Source organism: Falco punctatus, assembly GCF_963210335.1.
Source record: "Falco punctatus genome assembly, chromosome: 3".
NCBI lineage: Eukaryota > Metazoa > Chordata > Aves > Falconiformes > Falconidae > Falco > Falco punctatus.
The window spans coordinates 70,547,254-70,566,570 of record NC_137582.1 but is presented as its reverse complement, the minus strand read 5'-3'; the positions used below and the strand labels follow the sequence as shown (position 1 = coordinate 70,566,570).

The 19,317-nt window shown below is 44.8% G+C and overlaps 1 protein-coding gene across 1 annotated transcript in view; it reads right to left on the bottom strand.

Moving 5' to 3' along the window:
- Positions 1 to 19,317, bottom strand: part of CARMIL1 (capping protein regulator and myosin 1 linker 1) — a 269,902-nt gene that overhangs the window by 26,282 nt on the left and 224,303 nt on the right. Inside the window, exons 38-45 of the mRNA XM_080378536.1 lie at positions 16,048 to 16,140; positions 15,392 to 15,481; positions 14,385 to 14,441; positions 13,397 to 13,474; positions 3,793 to 3,848; positions 2,272 to 2,317; positions 2,086 to 2,145; positions 1,162 to 1,230 (exon numbers count right to left, since the gene is read on the bottom strand). Coding sequence (XP_080234662.1) covers positions 1,162 to 1,230; positions 2,086 to 2,145; positions 2,272 to 2,317; positions 3,793 to 3,848; positions 13,397 to 13,474; positions 14,385 to 14,441; positions 15,392 to 15,481; positions 16,048 to 16,140 — 549 coding nt within the window. The remainder of the gene's footprint in view (positions 1 to 1,161; positions 1,231 to 2,085; positions 2,146 to 2,271; positions 2,318 to 3,792; positions 3,849 to 13,396; positions 13,475 to 14,384; positions 14,442 to 15,391; positions 15,482 to 16,047; positions 16,141 to 19,317) is intronic.

Here is a 19,317-nt window from a genome sequence, read left to right as displayed (position 1 = left end):
GCAAAAACAGAAGGGGCATAGGACTGAGTAACTGTATGGAAATGCAACACAATTTTTGTGCTTGGTCAAGGCCATCAGTATCTGATCCATATCAAACAAAAGTCCACAGAACGGTGTGCAATAGAGGTTGCTGCACTACTGGACCCGTGTTTTTATCTGGTTTCCTCTCTCAAACCTGCTACACAAGCAGTGATGTGGCATTTCTGTCAGTGGACTACTATTTTAGAGGCTTGTCAGCAACTTAAAAATACCTTTAGTGGATCAAATGAATCCTAAAGACACATTTTACAGGCTACCCTGCCTCTGTATGCTCTTAATGCTGTACTGCTTCCTCTGCTTCCCACTTCCTCAGGAGGAGACCACATTGACAGGCATTGTGGTGTCCCAGGACAATGCTGATGAAGGCCCTTCGGGAAAGTACAACCTTCCCTCCTTTGCACACACACACACAGAGCACGAGTCCAACCTCTTGCCTGCCCTCAGCCTTCTCTGCACACCACGAGGACAGCGCAGCCATCAGCAGTCTGCTCTCTGCTAAACTGACACGGGAGTGCAGGCATCCCTGTCTCGGCTCACATTGTGTGGAAATGCAACAGCTCCAGCTCACAGCGAGCCAAAGATCAGGTTATATTTGGATCAAAAGTTCTATCTTGGACTGCATCTGGAAACTCAAGGTAATCCAATGCAGATGGACTCTGCTGTCCGTACGAAGCTGGAGTGACAGGCTGGGTACAGTATTGTTGATTAGAGATAGACCTCAAGTAATTTTCAAGTGTAGCCCTGTGGTGAACTAATGAATGATTTGGTCATTCTGGGGAGGACCACATCCGCAGTGAAAACAGAAGAAGGACTGTCTGACAACTGATCCACATCAACACAGGTCGCGATGTTGAATTTAATTCGTAGTACGAGCTAGAGTGGACCTTTCTTAATACAGTTGCTGCTTGAAGCTGTATTAATTTGTCAGGCAGAATTTCTGTGACATGGCGGAATGCTCTACCATGTACATGCTGGGACTGTGACATTCATTTCTGCTGCTGATCAAAGTGAAATTTGACTCCATGGTCTTACTAGCCTCTCTATTTACATAACTTTTCCGAAACAAGCACCTTCCTCTCAGAAATACAGGGTATCAACAAACAGGAAGAGCCATGAAACTACCTTGACCAGTTCCATCATGTCTTTGACAAACCCATCCACTTCTGGGCCTTCAAGTGCTCCCGTTTTACTCTGAAAGGTGGAATAAACATCAAAACGCTCCAGTGAGTAAAAACACTACAATGTTTTGCAGTACGTCGGTAGGTCCATGCAGTCACTGACCTTTCTAGCATAAAGATCATAGAATCATAGAATGGTTTGGGTTGGAAGGGACCTTAAAGATCATCTATTTCCATAGGCCACGTTGCTCAAAGCCACATCCAACCTGGCCTTTAACTCTTCCAGGAACAGGGCATCCACGGCTTCTCCATGCAGCCTGTGCCAGTGCCTCACCACAGTGAATAATTTCTTCCAAATATCAAATATCTAAGATTCCTTCCTTTTCCCCATACCATGCTCTCATGCTCAAATGGGAGCAACACCTCCCACCAGTTTGTGAGGCTTGCTGGTCACCACCCTGAGGGAGCGCTGTGACTGTCAGAAGTGGAACTGAATTGCTGATTTCCAACAGGCAGTTAGGTGGTCATATCTGTCCTGGGCCAGACTCCCTAAATAGCCCTTCGTTCAGTACTGGAAGAGGGTTTATTTTTCAGGTGGCAGTGATGCATGTTCCAAACTGCCAGGAACCGTGAGAGCTAAAGCCACCATCTCCTTTACATCCCTCGCGTCTCCTGCAGGAAGGTGCTGCTAATGCAGCAGCACTGGCTGTGGCAACGGAGAAAGTCAAACTGGCTCCCTCACCGTGAGATCTCTGAGCATTGCTCCCCTCTGTCCCCACCTCAACCCCCAGCCTGATGCCTGAGCCCCTCTGGCCCATGGGCTTGGGCACAGCTGCAGCTCCTGAGTGACTGCCACAGCACCCGGCAGGAGGAAGAAGTCTGAGCAGCATATGCTAAAGACTGCAAGGGAATAGCCCCTGGGACTCACAACATCGTAGTGTGCAAAGATCTTCTCAAAATCTCTCCTCCTTTCTTCTGTGCTGCAAGCCTGCATGCAGAGAGGGAAAGCAAATGAAAAATTAAAAAAAAAAAAACCCAAACAACTCATGTTTGGGCCCATGGTATCTTAGTTGAGAGAGGTGGAATTGATGCATCAAAAAATAGCAGTACTTACATCCATTTTAAATTGAAGAAGGAAATTTTCCTGAAGTGCCAGAATCCTGAATGGAGAGATTTAAATTACTATATTTCTGCTTTATCACCTGCACACAAACTATTCTGAACTCTTCTGGTTCATAAAGCGAAGGGATTTTTGATTATAGGCCTTCATAAAAAAAAATTGCCTGTGGGTTATTTATGGAGGGCTGTTACAGGAGCACATGCCCTCCTCCCTGTCTGATGGGGAACGGCAGGTGCCCTTTGGCTCTCTGCAGACGTGTTCCTTAGTGCCATTGCTTCTCCCAGAGTATTTCTGGTGGTCCACCGCAATGGAGGTTGTCAGCCTCTGAAGCAAGAACCACCAGACAATCATTCCTCGTGACTGGATTGCTGTGCTGCGTGAAAGGAAAGAGTAATTTATCGCTCTCTTTTGGAGGGAGAATTGGTGGTTGTAAAAGTGAAGGACAAACTCATACTGGGTATGCATTGGGACTGGGTAAATTCCTCTCCTTTCCCCTCCCAAAGCCCCCCACAGCACTGATAAAACCTTTTGTCATCCAGCTGCTCTGCTAACCCCCAGGTTTAAAAACCTGTGATGCTGGGTATGCTGAGCTGTGTCTGCTCACGGAGAGGTTTGGTGTGTGAGAAATGTGCTTAGACCAGGGGGGAACCTCAGTTGGAACTGTACTTAAGAGGAAAATGCAACAGCAACCCCCTTTAGATATTCTCCATTCTGCCTCTGTTTCTCTTCATATATTCAGTGGTCAAAGGGGACTGCTACATGCACTGCAGGTATTTTTCCTGCATTGTGGCATTTGTTGTGATCCCAAGCAGAAAGTAACAGTGGTGAACCTGCACCTCTCTCCTCTCAACCCCCAAACTGGTATTTTAAGACTGTACCTGCACGTTTAAAGTCCCGTCCAGCCATTGCACACACAGTTACAGACAGAGGCACACTCTCTATTCACATGCAGTGAAAATCATACAAAAGCCTCTGAGGTATCAAGGACAGAAAAGAGACAGAGGCCCATGACTGAGTCCCCAGCTTCAATCACAAGTGTCTTCACCTTGTCTTTCCAAATCCTTCCTTACTGCCATTGGCAAACTCCTTTGTAGTAGCACTCTTATTCCTCAAACTAGCAGCAAAAATTCTTTGTGATCCCTGCTGTGCACAATGATGCGAAATAAATGTACATCTGTGATGCTGCTGAAGGGGATCACCATTCTTCTTTTCGAGAAACAGCGCCACTGGCCGCTTCACCACCTCATGAGGAGCATCACAGAGGTAGCATGGATCATGCCAGGTGTGTTGGTGATGCACAAACAGGTCCTGATATTGCTCACTGTCACCAGCTCTAGGTTCTCGGACTATTGGGATGGGGACCATGCATCTGAGACCTGGGATGCCTCCATCAGAGTACCTGATTTAATGTGACAGGAGGTAGGATTCAAATGCATGTCCCCAGAGGGAGATCATCACCCTGCCTGGATCTGCCATCGTGAGCTGAAAAAGCCCACTGATATTACTAAAGCCTACCTTGCCAGGTCATTCAGGTCCAGCCGTCCATCTTTGTTTTTGTCAAAGATTTTCATCTAAAAATCAAGAAGACAGAGATAAAATGGATAGGCTCCCCGAGGAAAACATACATACGAAACAACCAATACACATTTTTCTCTGCCCAGTGCCTTCACCTCTGCTTGCTTGCTTGGAGTGCTTGCCCAAGCCCCAGGTGGCATGGTGTCCTCTGCTAGCACCAAGTGCAAGCGTGGCACAAGAGGATAGCAAAGCCTTCCTGCTTCCTGACAGCCACAGCCCAAGCAACCAAACCCGGCACTTCTCCCTTCCTACCTTACACAGAGATAAAGACAGAGCTACAGCAAACACCTTAAGAAACTAAAACTGGCCTTGCTATGGCCCCTGAAAAAAATGCTGGAAAAAAGAGGGGGAACTCACGAATGCTTCCATCCTGACTCCATCCTTATCTTTGACTGTTGCTGTGGCTACCGAGCAGCTGAGGTGCAAATGTCACCTTCAGATAGGCACTCGGGTCAGGGTTTTATGCCACTAAAGCTCAGCTCAAAGCCTGCTGTCTGAAAGTGCCAAGACTGGGAAGGAGGTTCAGGCTGCAAATGTCTAGAAGTTAACCTGTGTGAATACAAAACTTATCCTTTCCTTAACATTACCTTTTCCTTAACATGATCTTTTTGATGAGTCACCACCAGAATTTATTTATTTATTTATTTATTGTATTTGCTACTGTGTTTCTCTGCAAGGCACACAAAAAGCGTCTGTTACAGGGAAAGAGGGGGAGATGTTTAATGGGTTACAAACCTCAGGAACTCATGGCTCAAAGTTCTAGAAAAAACATATTCCATATTGCAGGGGGGTGGGTGGGTGAAGATGAGTATTTTAGTAAGACAGATTGACATTTTTTGTCAGATAGTCAGGAAGGGAATATGCGTTAATCTTACCTTCATAAATCGCATTTGCTTATTTAGTAGTTATAAGTAACCAGGCTACTACAAATCTCTGGTGCAATCACACACCTGCTGGAGAAGGCCCATAGCAGTCCCCTTCTCAGGAGGCTTAGACGGAGAGGACCACCTGCTCTGACGGAGCCTGAACACATGGGAGCCAGCAGCAGATCTTGAGCACTTCCTAGCAGTGAAACCAGGGCAGAGCCTGACACTGGCATGAGGAGAGGTAGTATCTGGAGAGCTGCATTCTCAGCAGACCTTGCCTATTCTGTCCATGCTGCCTCCTCCGTGCCCCTTGCTCAAGGGCAGGGAGCTGTGCCGAGGACAGTGAGTTCATGGTAACCATTTATTGCACCAGGTTTAGATTAAGATTCTGCAAGAGGGTTTTATTCCATTAATTACTCTGAGTGTTTTACACTACTGAAGTTTGGATGGGGGCTCACTTTCCCTCCCACTGAAAGACAGTATAAAACTCCTATGAATGATTGAAGGTCCATATTGATATCTTTGGGAAAATGACATCCTGAGAGCTATGTGGATGTTCAGTGGCACACAGAAGGCCACTTTCCCATTTCACTGGCCCAACATGTGTTTCGTGCAGAGCTACTAAATGACAGAAGAAAGACTTTTAAATCTTCCTTCACTCTAGAAATGGAGATAGGAATAAAGCTGCTGAGCCATCCTGAGGACTTATCTCAGGCTGCATCAGTCCAAGTTGTGCCTTTTCAGCTTGTCTAACTTTTTCCATCCTGCCTTCTGCCCCATCGGCTATCCCACTGCAGTACCAGCCTCTCCTCTGGTCTCTGCTGGGGCCACTACGAGGCAAGGCTGGAGGAAGGGATGGGACAGAAGCTGCCTTTACTGGTGCCACCGAGGGGAGTCATGCCTTTGCAATGACAGCCTCCCACTGACATCAGAGAGGCCAACCTGAGCTTTCAGTCTTTGGCTGACAAGGGAGTTATTCTGCAGGCAATAGAAAATGGTTAATGTTCCTTCTAGAAATAAATCATCCCAGGCAAGATTTTAAAAGCCTCTCTCCAAATGGGATGTCAGTGCCTAAGCTGGTTCTGTTTGCTGTGTAAGGAGAGAGGAAGATAACCCTACTAGTTCAGTTTTGCTGACTCTCCACCACAGGTGGCTTTGCAACATCCACCTTACACTATTACTCTGAAAAATACTCCATAAAGGAAGCTTATGGAAACAACCCCTATTTAGCCAGTTTGAGAAAGTACCAGCATTGGGTGGTGGGAATATCACAGTCCCTAGGCCCTACAGTAACTTAAGCTCTTTTGAAAATGTTGCTCTAATTCCCTCTGTTTAGGCCACCAAGGAGCATTAGTTACCCACAGGGTCTGTAGGAAGCTACCACAAAGCGGCGTATCTGGTGTGGTGGTGGGGGACAGTATTTGGTGGGAAGCACGGGGTGAAGCTCTCAGGGACTCTGCTGCCTGGGGCAGGCCAGCTCCAGCTGAAGGCACTCATTTCTTCTTCACGAATAAATAAATAGCTCTTCCACAGAATAAATAAATAAGCACCCTGGCACAGCTGTTCCTGTCTTGGGACTTTGGGTGTCCTGCCTGCCCTGCATCTGCTGTACTTTGTGGGTGCAGCAAGTTTTCTTGGTTTCAGGAGTCACAAAACCCCTGGAGGCTGAACAGATTTGTGCTCCCTTAATGAAACAGGCTAGATTAGAGGTGGAGTTTAGAGGTAAACATCTTTCTGCTTCCTTCCCGATTTCCTGAGCCAGTGGTTTTCAAATCTATCCATTTCTGAACCCTTTACAATATTCCAGCAGTAGTGCAGAGCCCATTAAAACACACTTAACTGTGGAGACAATACTTTCCTTAGTGGAACACTTAATGAAAAGCAACATTTCCAGTCAATTTGCTTTGTTTGCACCCTATCTTCAAGCTTAATGTTAAACTTTCAGGAGCTGACCATGTCTTCTTATAGCTAACCAGCTCCCCTCTCTGACCTCCTTCACTCAGCTCTGCTTTTGCAATACCAAGAAAGTTTCAAATTGTTTGGCCTTTTTCTGCAAGAAGTATCCTGAATACAATTTTCAAATATATGCAAAATTGTGATTGTTCGTATCCGTTAACAGAGAGAAAATAAAAGTCTGGCTGGAAGAGCTAGGCCAAGCTAATTCTTGTCCAGTGGCTTCCACATGAGAGATGGAAAACATGTAGGGAAGATGAACTAGTGTTCACTGAATTAGTTCAGATACCACAGCTAATAAGATAGACCTAATCCTGTTATCTGGACAGCTGGAGCTCATGCGTACCCACTACCTGGCAGTCTTGGGCTGCATTACTTAGGAAAAGCCTGGGGAAATGTTTTCTAATTAAACTTTCAATTTTCAAGCATATGAGCTTTTGATCTGATCTGCTGATTTTGTATGTAAGGACACAAAGAATGACAGAGGGTACCCACTCCACGTGATGAAGCATACATTATGGGAGAAGCAGATATTTGAAATCATTATGACATTGTTTCTAATTTAAACTTTTGCCTTTACACACCATCTTGATATATTGAACTTGATGGATTTTCAGTTTATACTCTTGAAAGGTATATTTATGTTGCCAGGCTGCTATGAAACATCTTAATGTGGTCAAGGACAAGGTCTGGCATGCTTAAATAGCACTTCGTTTTACTAAAAGCTTTGTTTCATCTAGCAGTATGCTTTATAAAATGATGCATTTATTTTACTGTCAAGCTGCCCTGTGTTTTAAAGTGTTTGCACAAATTAATTCACTGACATTTTAATGGCAATGCACTAGGGAAGTCTTAGTTCTGTTTGTTTGAACGTAGTCCATGGACTCCGAGGCAGAGCACAAGTAAGAGCTGGGTTTGCAAAATAAGAGTTGTTACCTCTTGGGTTTCTAAGTGAAAAATCAAAACTGCTATTGGCTTTGAATTCAGCAAAGGAAATATTTCTGCTTTCCCAGTCTGGTGTTGTAAAGAAGGTCACTGAAACACCACAATATCACACACACACACACACACACACACGTGTACTTTGGAGAGCAATATAATGCTACAAATCTGAATTATTTTCCATGACAGAGATAATAAAAGAAGTAAACAACTAAAATAAATAGTTCTGTGATCAGTGGACTCACTAAAGCCTGCTTTTAAACCTTCTCTGATTCTGGGTCTGTGTGTATACTAAAGCATTTTATCCCGCAGGCAGAACAAGGAAAGAGTCGGCTCATGCCTAACCCCCTGCTCTCACAAATATATACATTGGGGGTATCTATACCTAACAGCTGTAACTGTTGCTCGTAACCGTAATTGGCCAGCGAGTACAAAAGTTATTGAGGGTGTATGAAGACAGGCACGTGCCCTAGCTGCAGGACTGCCTATTGGCTTCTTTCCTTAAGGAAGGATGGGGGCACAAAGGCTTTTGCAGAGTGGTAGGAGGGCCCAGTGGCCAGCAGGTTGCCCTCAGGACAAAAGATCAGTGCTCTGCCTGGCCAGATAGCCTGTGTAATCCAGACAAGTTGTTTAGGGCAGGATTTCTGAGTGTTTTGGTTCCTATCAGCTAGGGTTTTCAAAAGCCTGCAGGCTCCTGAGTTCTGTTGGTTTTCATCTTAAATGGGTTTGAGCTTAAATGGGATTTTCTGCTTCCCCTGGTTTATGCCATAGCAAGTGTGGTGCAAAACTGGAGGTGACAGCACCAATGGGATTAAGTCTAGAAGGGACACAGGAGGCAGATTTCCCTCCATTGTGCTCATCAGCTGTGTGGGTCCTCTCTTTTTACACACAGCAAAGCAACAAGAGGAATCACACCCGCTCAAAGCCGGGAGGGAGCTCTCTGGGGATGGAGGGGGTTCCCATCGTGGTGGCTGAGGTTAGGAGATGTGATGGTTGTAGTGCCAGTGCATCACTGCGGTCTCTTGGGTGTCACGGCATCCTTACAGAGCCACCTGGGAGGGAGGCCAGCATGGACCACTACCAGGAGAAGGGATGCTCCTTTAGGCAACCAGTCTTTTAGGCTATATTCCACTCTTACTGTATTTCTAGAGCTTTGGGAAGTTTTCTCAGTGTGTTAAAACACATAATGAACTCTGTTTAGACTTTTTTCAATACAATAAACATTTGTCTTTCCATTATTACACCATTTCTTTGGTGGTCTTAAAAGACTTCATTAACACAGACAAGGTAGCCTGGCCAGTAAGGTGTTAGGGGGTTAAATCACTTGGATTTTCTGTACTCTGACTTTTATTTCCCTATGTAAGTACACTGGCATTGGCACTGAGCACAGACAGACAGGCTTTCACAGCCAAAGTGACCACACTGAGCCCTGACCATTGTCCTCACACAGGGGACAGATAGCAGCCACAAAAGGACCAGAAATCCCGGCAATGTACAGTAGAGGTAGTCCACAATGCATACTCATGGAGACAGACCATCTTCAGGGAGAAGTCAAGCTGTTTCTAAGAAGATGAGGAGCCCTCAGCTAGTCAGCAGCAGGTTCCTGTGCTCAGGGCATGCAGCTCGGTCCCCAGGAGAACCTTTGCAGATAAGCACAGCAAAACCCTGGCATCGTTGCAGCCTGGACAATTTCTATATTGACTTCTCTGGGGTTAAGATTTAATCTTCAGCCATCTCCATCTACAGACTTTCAGATGCTGTAGTTCAGGACCAATGCTTGTTGAATTATTAGTCGCTGCACTTCCATTATTGCCCCTCTGGGATTTTAGCTTGTGGTGGGCAAAGATAATATGCTGACTTGGGGGATTTATCCTTTACATTTTGCTAAAATATAATAATGCTTAGATTAAAGGACTTTTTTGCACTCCATCTGACATTATCAACATAAGGCAATGCAAAAAGTGAATGTCAGTGTTGCGTGTGTGCTGTTGCAGCAGTATGTGTAACTTAATTTGCTGAAGGTTGCCTCAGTAATGAGGCGTACTGTGCATGTGGCTTGTAGACATTGGGACTACAAACCAGAAGTACTTGCTACTGTCTGGGAAGCTAGGAACTATCAGTGTTTCTACGAACAAGGCAATAACATATGCCAAGACACAAAAGCTGAGTGAGAATTTGTTCTTAGGGAAGAAAAAAGGATGAATACTTAATTTATTATATCTATATATTTAATACTTAAATCTAGTTCATATTCCTGCATTTACAATATTCTGCTTAGGTACGCAGCTGTGTGCATGCACAGCTATGGAAGCTGTCACTCATGACAAAATGCTGCCAAATGCACATGAGAGCTGGGTATTCATGGGTTGAAACTTCACCAGGACCCAGAAGCCTAGTAACAGCTTGACTCTGGGGGGTGTGGGGAGGGATTGGGAAAGGTTGTTAGTACTACTGTCATCTTCCACAACCTCCTTCTCATCACGAAGCAGCAAGGGAGCAAATTTTCATTTCTCCAGCTTGTGTTACTCCAGGAAGGTAGAATATTGTCACCATGCTCTTAAAAACCTCTTTTAGCTATGCTCGCCCTGACTGCTGGAGCACACACTGCAGGACCCCCGGGCACCTTCTCATGGCCAGAGAGGCTCAGAGCAATACAAGACTTTGCTTCGGCCTCTGAGCACCTGCTCCTTGCCAACAGCCCATGGGAAGGTGACCAGCCTAGGGCTTCAAGGATTCAGAACTGCACATGAGTATGTATCTTCTCATGCAAGTGGGTGCACGTGAATAAGTATTAATACACACCTAATGACTATTAATACAAACATATATATGCGTAGTCATGAAAACTAACAAGAACTGTGCCTGAAAAGGGACTTCCTCAGCACAGTGTTGCTACTTTAATTCCCCCATGAAGAGTCTTGAGAATTCAAATGTTCTTCTTTCGTGGCTTTCTCCAGTGGCTTTAGTGCTCTTTAAGATTTGAGTTAGCAGGGGCTTGTGCAATGGCAATGCATTCACTATTTTCTTTCCAGGGGTTTGTTCCTTGTTCATCAAATCCCCAATCTATATTGGTGTTCTCTGAAGAGAGGACATCAAGGTCACAAGGAAACAGAAGAGCCTCTTAAGAAATGTCTTCTAAGCAACCTGATAAAGTGATGTTCCTTTCTGGAGACAACCAATATCTTCCAAAAGAAATACTTTCTCCCTCTTCCCAGCTTTTTTTAAATGTGATGTAAGATCATTCACAGCAGCATAAGTAAGTGGCAAGTATTTAGCATGCCCTTGTTGATACAGTATCTGTTTAGACCTCTCACAAGCTAAAGCTGCAAATACCAAGCACAGAATCATAAATTACCTTATTTTTTATTTTTTTTTCTCATTTCTAGGCTAGCTTCTTTAAAATGACAGTTTCTGTCTTTCCCCCTTTATCCCTCTCTCCAGAAGGCTCTAGGGTCCACTCAGCGTATCAGTAGCTGCTTAAGATGTGTGCAGCTGGCCATGGATGTACAGAAAAGAGGGCACAGATCTGTAAATTCCTGTGAAGACAGATGGGTCTACAGCTCCTTGGGACACAGCTTATTTCAACTGAATGTTATTGAAGTGGCACTTGAAAGTTCTGAATTGGATAGATGGGCCACTGTGAGAGACCCTGTAGCTGTATGCAGCAGAAAGAAGTCCTTGCCCTGAAGGCTTTGTGTCCTAAACAGATGAAAGGGCAGGAGCAAAGTAATAGGGGAGAGAAACATAAGTATTTCCAGTCTGCGGTAAAGGAATTGGAGCTGCTGGTTGCTAAAGATACAACAGAGTCTGTGAAAGCCTTAGGAATGAAACGTAAGGGCCACTGTCCCCCTGTTTTCCCAGACAGTGGTGATGGTGGCAGAGTCCCATCAGGACTCTGCACTTCAGCAGCTCCCGCTCCACGTGGAAAGCAGAGAGAGAAAGCAAAGAACTATTGTTGTCCTGGGCCTTGACACCATACCTTCGCTTTTGGCTCCTTGAGTCACTTCTACCTTTTTCCAAGTACTGCACATATAAGACTGAATCTTTCTTCCCTCCTTGCATTTTTGCTCTCCTGCTTCAGATAAGTTCCCACACAATCACTTTGTGCAGCATATGTGCTACTGTAGAGATGCTGTCCATGTGGATACTTTGCCGTAATGTACAGAATTCATATCCTCTGTTTTACTACAGTAAGAACACGTGCACTGTAATTTCACACCCTGCCTTAGCTCTTAGGATCACGTGCACTGGTAAACATCCTTGGTCTTCAGTTTCAGATAGAAAAGAATCACAAGGAAAAAAAAAAAAATCTGCTGTATCCTCATTTTCTAATAACGATTAATATTCCTGATTTTTTTGGTACTGCAGCTTTGCAAACTTTTGTCCTCATAAGCCAGATTTGCATTTCAGATCATTGATTTCCCCAGATATACAAAGCATCCCTTTTCCCAGATCAAATCTTATCCTGTAACCTAGAGACTAAACTGCCTCTCCAAAGATACAAAGCCAATCTATAAAAAACCATGGGAATAGAAACCAGACCTCCTGGCCATCAGCCCCAGGCCGCATGGATATCTAGCTGTGTTGGGGCTGTGGAAATTGCAGATCTTTCTTGGGAAATTATGGGAAAGGGAAAGGAATTGGAGGAAATGAACTGGCCAATGTCTACAAGCTTCAGGTCACCTATTCCCCAGCACCTGATCAGAGATTAGCCACTGGGGATGGAAACCTTAATGGAGCAGCATAAAAGATATTTGCTACCTGCAAATGCTACCAGAAAGGGGTTTGTCCCGGCTGTAGCTTCTGGGGTTTTATTGTTTCCAGACTCTGCTAGCTGAAAAATAATTTCTGCAGCTTTCATTCCTCTCCCTTCACTGTCCTATAACTATGGGAAAAAAACAACCAAACCCCACACTCTTCTGTAATGGTACAGTTTTTCACAAAGTATTACATTTCTAGGCATAGATGCATCATGCATACATAACATGGCATTGCAAAATACGTGGGTAGTTCCTTGTTAGCCTGCATACCAAGCTGTTTTTTAGGTATAAACACAGATGTGCCAAGAATCAAGGCAGTTCCATCTGAAAATCATTTAGAAAATTGCAATGGTAGATGTCTGCTAGTGGAACTCAAATGATACCCTTGCAAATTGCATCAGAAATTAACTTCTTTTTTTTTTTCTTGTTTTTAGATGGCTAGATATAATAAGTTGCTCTGAAATCCAGGTGACTGATACTAAACGTACACCAAACATTATGTTGCTGATTGCAGTATAAAAACTATATTGTGATAAAGCAGGAGAAGAATTGAAGCTTTCAGTCTCCCAGTCTTTCAAGGAAGCAGCAGGGAGCCAGCAAGGTTTTCTGGGCTTTGCAGAGCAGACGAGATGGATACCTGCGTGTCTTGGGAGCAAAAGGATTCGCTAGGAGGGAGGGAGGGAAGGAGCTGGAGATCTGGCTGAGTCTGAATGTACCCTGAAGAAGGATGCACTGCACCTATTTTTTAAAGGGATTTAGAGCTCAGCTTGCTTTGGCATAAAGTTGAACTGTTTTCTCATAGGAAACAGTTCAACTCAAAGAAAAAATATGTGAAATGCTGTTCACAGCTGATGGCCAGTGCAGTGCAAAGAAACAGCACTAGCGTGTGCTAACCTTCTACAAGAATCTCTTGGAGAAGATACACCTCTGGAGAGGGCATTTATAGCCCTATAGACATTGACCCTTAAGGAGATTTTTAGGTAGTACTATAATCTAAACAGTATCAACACTATCTTTTCTTACCATGGTATCAGTATATTCTTCCAGCTTTTCTTCAGCAACCATCTTGTTATGCTGCAAAAAGAGATCTCGCAGGAAATCCTGTAGTAAGGAAAGAGACAAATTTTACTCTTTAGAGTAAATTCAAGAAATAACAGTATGAAATTCAATCCAAATTCAGTAGGGTTACATTAATCTAATTTCACATTCCTGATTAGTACTAGTGTATTCAATGTCACATAAAGTTCACTTTTTTTTTTTGTTGAAAAATATTTTTTCAAATAAATTAGAAAATAACCAAATTTCCCCAAAGCAGGCATACTGGAACGACTCATAATTAACTCACAAAATAAGCAAAAGATAACATAAATCCTGCAGTATTTGCTAGATCTCAAATCAAAATATTTGCCATTCAGCAAAACACTTAAGCATCCTCTGTCTCATTGGGGCACAGGCTGGAGCCACACATTGAGATGTCAGTGCAGGGTCTGCAGCCCAGGGATGGGCTTCTGTGCCTGGCTGGCTCAAAGTGTTTGAGTTATGGCTTCTGAACAGGCTTCTGCCTCAATAACCTGAGCTTTAAAAAAACAAATCAGTGTTCAGAAAATCTGCATGCTCAGGAAGGGGTTGTGAGGAAATCCCAGTAACAAAACACAATGGCACTGGCTCTGTTTAGATGGGAGAGGCACATGTGCAAAGCCAAGGTGATGCAGCACTCAGGGGACTCTTTGGGTGGTTGGGGGTCACCAAGATAAGTGGGGTCATGGGACGAGGCAAGGCGGAAGCGTGACAGCAAGGGCAACAACAGGGCATCCTCCCTCCTGGCAGGATCCCTGCAGGCGTGTCAGAAGGATGGAGGGTCCTCGGTCCTTAAACTCACCGTGAACAACCTAGAAATGCCATTTGTCAACCCCACAAAAAAAGCAGCAAGTTGGTAAAGCCTATGGAAAGGCTCCCATTGACACCAGCGAGCTGCATATCAAGCCCAAAGAGACTTGTTAGAGTAACTTACTTTGAGCTCGCCAGCTGAAATAAATCCACTGCTATCAGCATCGTAACTGCGCCAGATCTGAAGGGGGATAGATTGATATGACAACATGAATATTGCAGTTAATCACCTGCTTGGGTGATAGATTTTAAAGATTCATATCAGGACTTCCATAATAAGCAAGCTGTTGCATTATCCAGTATTTAATTAATTGTAGATGAAATAAAATAAACTTTCCCCACAATACCATTTACTCTCACTTGGATGCTGTACATGTGACATGCTGCTATCACGTTTTTAATGCAAACATTGTCTATAAAAGGAAGAAAAGACTAAGAAACCACTCTGCATTTCTTACCTAATTTGTACATGCAGCTTCTTTTATTGCCCTGAGTAAAAGTCAAGGCCATACACAACTGGCCATTGATCTGCAGAAGCCCCCGGTTTGGATGTGAAATAAAAGCAACTGCAAGCAGTCTTGGAAAAAAATGAAATTCTGTGCTGGGCTAATTAGAGGCAGAGACTGGAGGGAGGGTTGGGCAAGGTTAAGGAAACCTTATGGGCTTATGCTCCTCAGCTGGCCCAATTTAAGGAGATTTCCACTCCATGCCCTGCCAGGCTAATGCTTCAGGATAAAATGGTGTTTGAAACATGCCTGGTCTGCTCTCTTGGTCTATGCTGTGCTGCAGATGAGGCTCTGCAGCTTTGGCTGTAGCTGCCAACAGGGTTGAATTTTTCAGCGGGTAGGTACTCCTGTAAGGTTTTGTCTCTGGTAGCATGACTGATAGGTGGCTGAGAGCATTTGTGAAGTTTAATAAACTCCCTGGGTGCTCTTAGACCAGTCCTAGCTACCACATCTCTGCTTTGCTGGTGTAAATAACATATGACATTCCCTACCTGAAAAGGTCAGAATGTGGGTTGCTTCCTCAATACCCATGTGTTTCCTATGCTATGTTCTATGAAGGATGGAAGCGTAGGTATTGAAGAAGCTGTTGGCATGCAAGGGGAAGAGGCAAGGTGGAGATACAGACCCGCATGAATTCCACACTGTTGTCCAAGGGAGTTTCCTGTCGGAAAAGCAGCAGAAAGTTCTCATCATCCGGCAAGATCATATTTGCAAGCTGGGAAAAAAAAAAAAAAAACACATTAAAAAACCACCCAAAACAAACCCAAACCATGAAAGTAAAGAAAAGCAAAACCCTTGGGTGGCCGCTGACCTAGTATGGGAAATACAAGCTTGGCATGTTGTTGCCCTGGAAATAAACCCCAGACTAGGACATCTGGCTAATGTAATGTTCCATGACTCCCCTAGTCCCCACACAGGTTCTATCTTCCTTATCTCCCAAGTCAGCTGTAGGCCCTAGTCATGGGATGGTTTGGGTTGGAAGTGACCTTTAAAGGTCATCCAGTCCAACCCTCCTGCAATGAGCAGGGACATCTTCAACTAGATCAGGTTGCTCAGAGCTTTGTCCCACCTGATCTTGAATGCATCTACCACCTCTGGGCAACCCGTTCCAGTGTCTCACCACTGTTAGTAAAAGATTTCTTCCTTATACCTTCTGAATCTACCCTCCTTTCACTTAAAGCCATTACTCCTTGTCCTATTGCTACAGGCCCTATAAAAAGTCTGTCCTAATTCTCTGTCCCTCAGTAAAAGAAATCCTGAGCTGGGGTTGGGGAGACGTACCTCTTGAATTTGCAAGCGTCTGTCTGTGGTGACATCGTAGGCAGACATGAACTGCTCCTTCAGCCTCTGAACTTTCTCTTCTGTGATGGTGTTCTGCCATGGGGAAAACAACACGCACACACTAAGGGCACTAGGAAGTCTCCTGGAGGAAATCTCTCCTCACTCACAGATAACCACCAGGATCATTGCATCCTTACAGCTGGGGGTAATGCTACTAAAAGCCCACAAACACACCACCGCAGATGAATTTTTGGAAAGAAGTCCTACACATAGTTTTGTAGCCGCTAAGCTCTCAGTTGGAAGACCGAAAGTATTTCAGTGACACCTGCTTCTTTAGCCAGCTGTTCCCTGGGGCTGGGAACCACTGGGGTTTGGTTTTGCTTGAACGTCTGTTACAGTGGTTTCCATGCTGCTCATTTTCAATTTGTGCTTTTCAGAAATGTGTCCTTATCCTTGAACTACGTCTCTGTAGCTCATTAGATCATCAGCCTTGAAAGGTGTTGGAGTCAGACTGTTGCTCATTTTTGCCTGTCAGCTGGTTCAAGCCCCAGCATCAAGCCTTGTCAGTGTTTCTGGGTTAATAGCATAGAATTTCAAGCAATTCACATTTGCATCTGCTCAACCCCATAATCAATTTATGCATAGTGTGTTTTCAGGACTTGTCAGGTTACATGCTTCGATAGGCATTGCTGTGACAGGTGAAATACAATGCTTAGGTTCATCAGACATTATTTCTTTTCCTTAGCAGTAACAGTTAGGCCATCGGGGCTGACTGGGCTACACAAAGAACAATTTCCCCAGCCTGCAGAAATGCTTCTGGCCAGATGAGCTTTGTGGCTGGGCTGGGAAGCTCACCTAGTTAATCTGGCCCAAGCATTTAATGCAGTCCAACATTACCTTCCATATCTGCACTGAGCAGGTCCTGGCTCCTCTCCCAGTCCTGTGGGAGATGGCCCTCTCTGGGAGGGGAGCGGGGGGAGACAATAACCCAGACTGGCTCTTGGCATGACTTCGTAGCACTTTTCAGGAGATAATAAATTAAGTTCTCCCCAACCCCTGAGGAAAAGCCCTTCAAAGGTTTTATCATCTCTACATCCAGGTGGACTTAGGACTACAGCTGTGTCTTCCTGGGTCTCCTAACCCAGTTTTCCATCCTATTGCAGGCCCATCAGGTTACACAATCCCTTTCTTAATACTGTGACACAAGACCATGAGAGACTTTCTCAAATTTACTCCGTGTACAGCTCAGTGCAGCCTGCCTGGCTGTTCAGCGGCTAAGCAAATATAGACCCCACTCCTAGGAAAGGGCACTGTTGCCCTGTCCAGGCAGAGTGAAGAGCGGGTGTGCACACTCTGCGTGATGCCCCGCATATAGCACATCCAGGCCTCAGGTAATTCACTGCCTTATGTGGTCCTTTAAGGCTGTGATTCTGCAAAGCACGAACTGGAGGAGCAGTTGTGCTGTTCTGCAAAAAGTTGCATGGAGCAGAAGAAGATGTTTCCGTAAGGTTTGTCATGTCTGAGCAGAGTAATATGGCCAGGCTGCACACGCAGCAGCTGCAGCTCACGTTCTCACTTTGGAGGGGTATTTGAAACAACCACACTGGGAAATGAACATGCCTCACACCCCAAAACAAAAAACAAACAAAAAAACCCCAAAACACCCCAAAACAAAAATGTTGGCCGTACCCACATTCAGCAGTAGCCAAGTGACGATAGCAATTTCCAGCTGCTCTCAAGCAGTACTGCTGCAGAGCCTTTGCCACAGTCAGTGACAGAGATGTAGAGACACCCTAGGATGTCACAGATGAGGTAAGCAAAAGGAGAATGAGAGTTCTTCAGCTTAGGCTCGTTAAGCTAAGGTCTACCTTTGCACCCACTTTGTCACCACCTTTCCCCATAGGTTTAGATGTGACTGGTATTTCCCAAAGCCTTAATTTGCTGCTAGTAATAACAGAAAAAAAATATCTATAGGTGGATGGATAGGAAGATAGTATGAGCGATCATCTGTGGTATAATTTAATTTGTCTTCACTTTAGTTCAGAGCACTCAGAGCTCGTGAGCACTTAGCTGCACAAAGTCATTATGGACTGACAGAGAATTCTTTAATAGCACTGTCAGTGCAGAGGTTCCTATGCTGAAATCATGGGAGAAAGAGTTAGTGGGCTTTGATTTATACCTGCCAAGTCAAGGTAACCAAGAGGGATTTCTGCTTAAAACAAGTGAAACTCTTTCATCTCTCCACTGCCTAGAGTAACACAGGACTAGGATGTGACAGATGATGAAAAGTTTGGGAATCTGGGAATGGGAATGACAGGATAGGGGCACCCACATGAATCTTTGTACAGCAGGTGGGGTGCATCCCCTGGGGCGCATCCTTGGGATTCCACACTGAGGGCTGGCAGCTCCCAGGGGATGAAACACCCAGCAGTGATCTCACAGGGATGTGTCTGAGGTTGTGGTCCACCTTCTGGGGCCTGCCGTTGGCCCTGAGCAGCTCCCAGGACACGGTTGCAGGATACTGTAGCTCCGTGATGGTGGCCAGCAAGCCCTGCAGGCTGTGTGGGTGCCCACACCACTGCCCGGGCAGTGCTCGCTGCTGGCCCCCCAGGTGCGGGCATCAGGGACGCAGCACACCACTGAACATGCACATGCAGTTTTCTTTCCCCTCGGCATTACCACTCGCCCTTGTGCTATTTAATTGCTTTCTGACGGCACCTTGACACTTTAAGACACCTCCCAGGAGTTAGGCAAACCTATCAGTGGCTGATTTCAATAGGCTTGCAAAGTACTCTGAAATTATCCTCCTCCGTGCCCAGTAGGATAAGTTATTTCTGAAATGATAATCATAGCTGATATTTGAAAAATGCGCTGTGGAGTTCAGACTAGTCATTTGTTAAGAAAGCTTATTGCTCAACTTCTTGTCAGCTATTAACCACCACTTCATTGAGCTTTGTGTGGCAGGAACATTGTTATCTGCATAAAAAAAGGACTGCCTCCTTTTTTTTTTTTCCTTTTAACTGATTTAGATCATGGGGTACATCAAGTAAATACCTGAAATACTTAAAATATTTACATAGCTCAAACAGCTTTTAGTCCAAGGGGTTACACTACAGTGGATTTTTCAAATTGGACAATCTCTCTCTGTTCATGAGTATTCTACTTATAGAACACAAGTGGTAATGGATTTACTAAACCCCAACCCTTACTGCCAGAGAGTAAAAGATGCTGCACAAACTGGCCTTCCCAGGTGCGTGCTCAAGGCAAAAT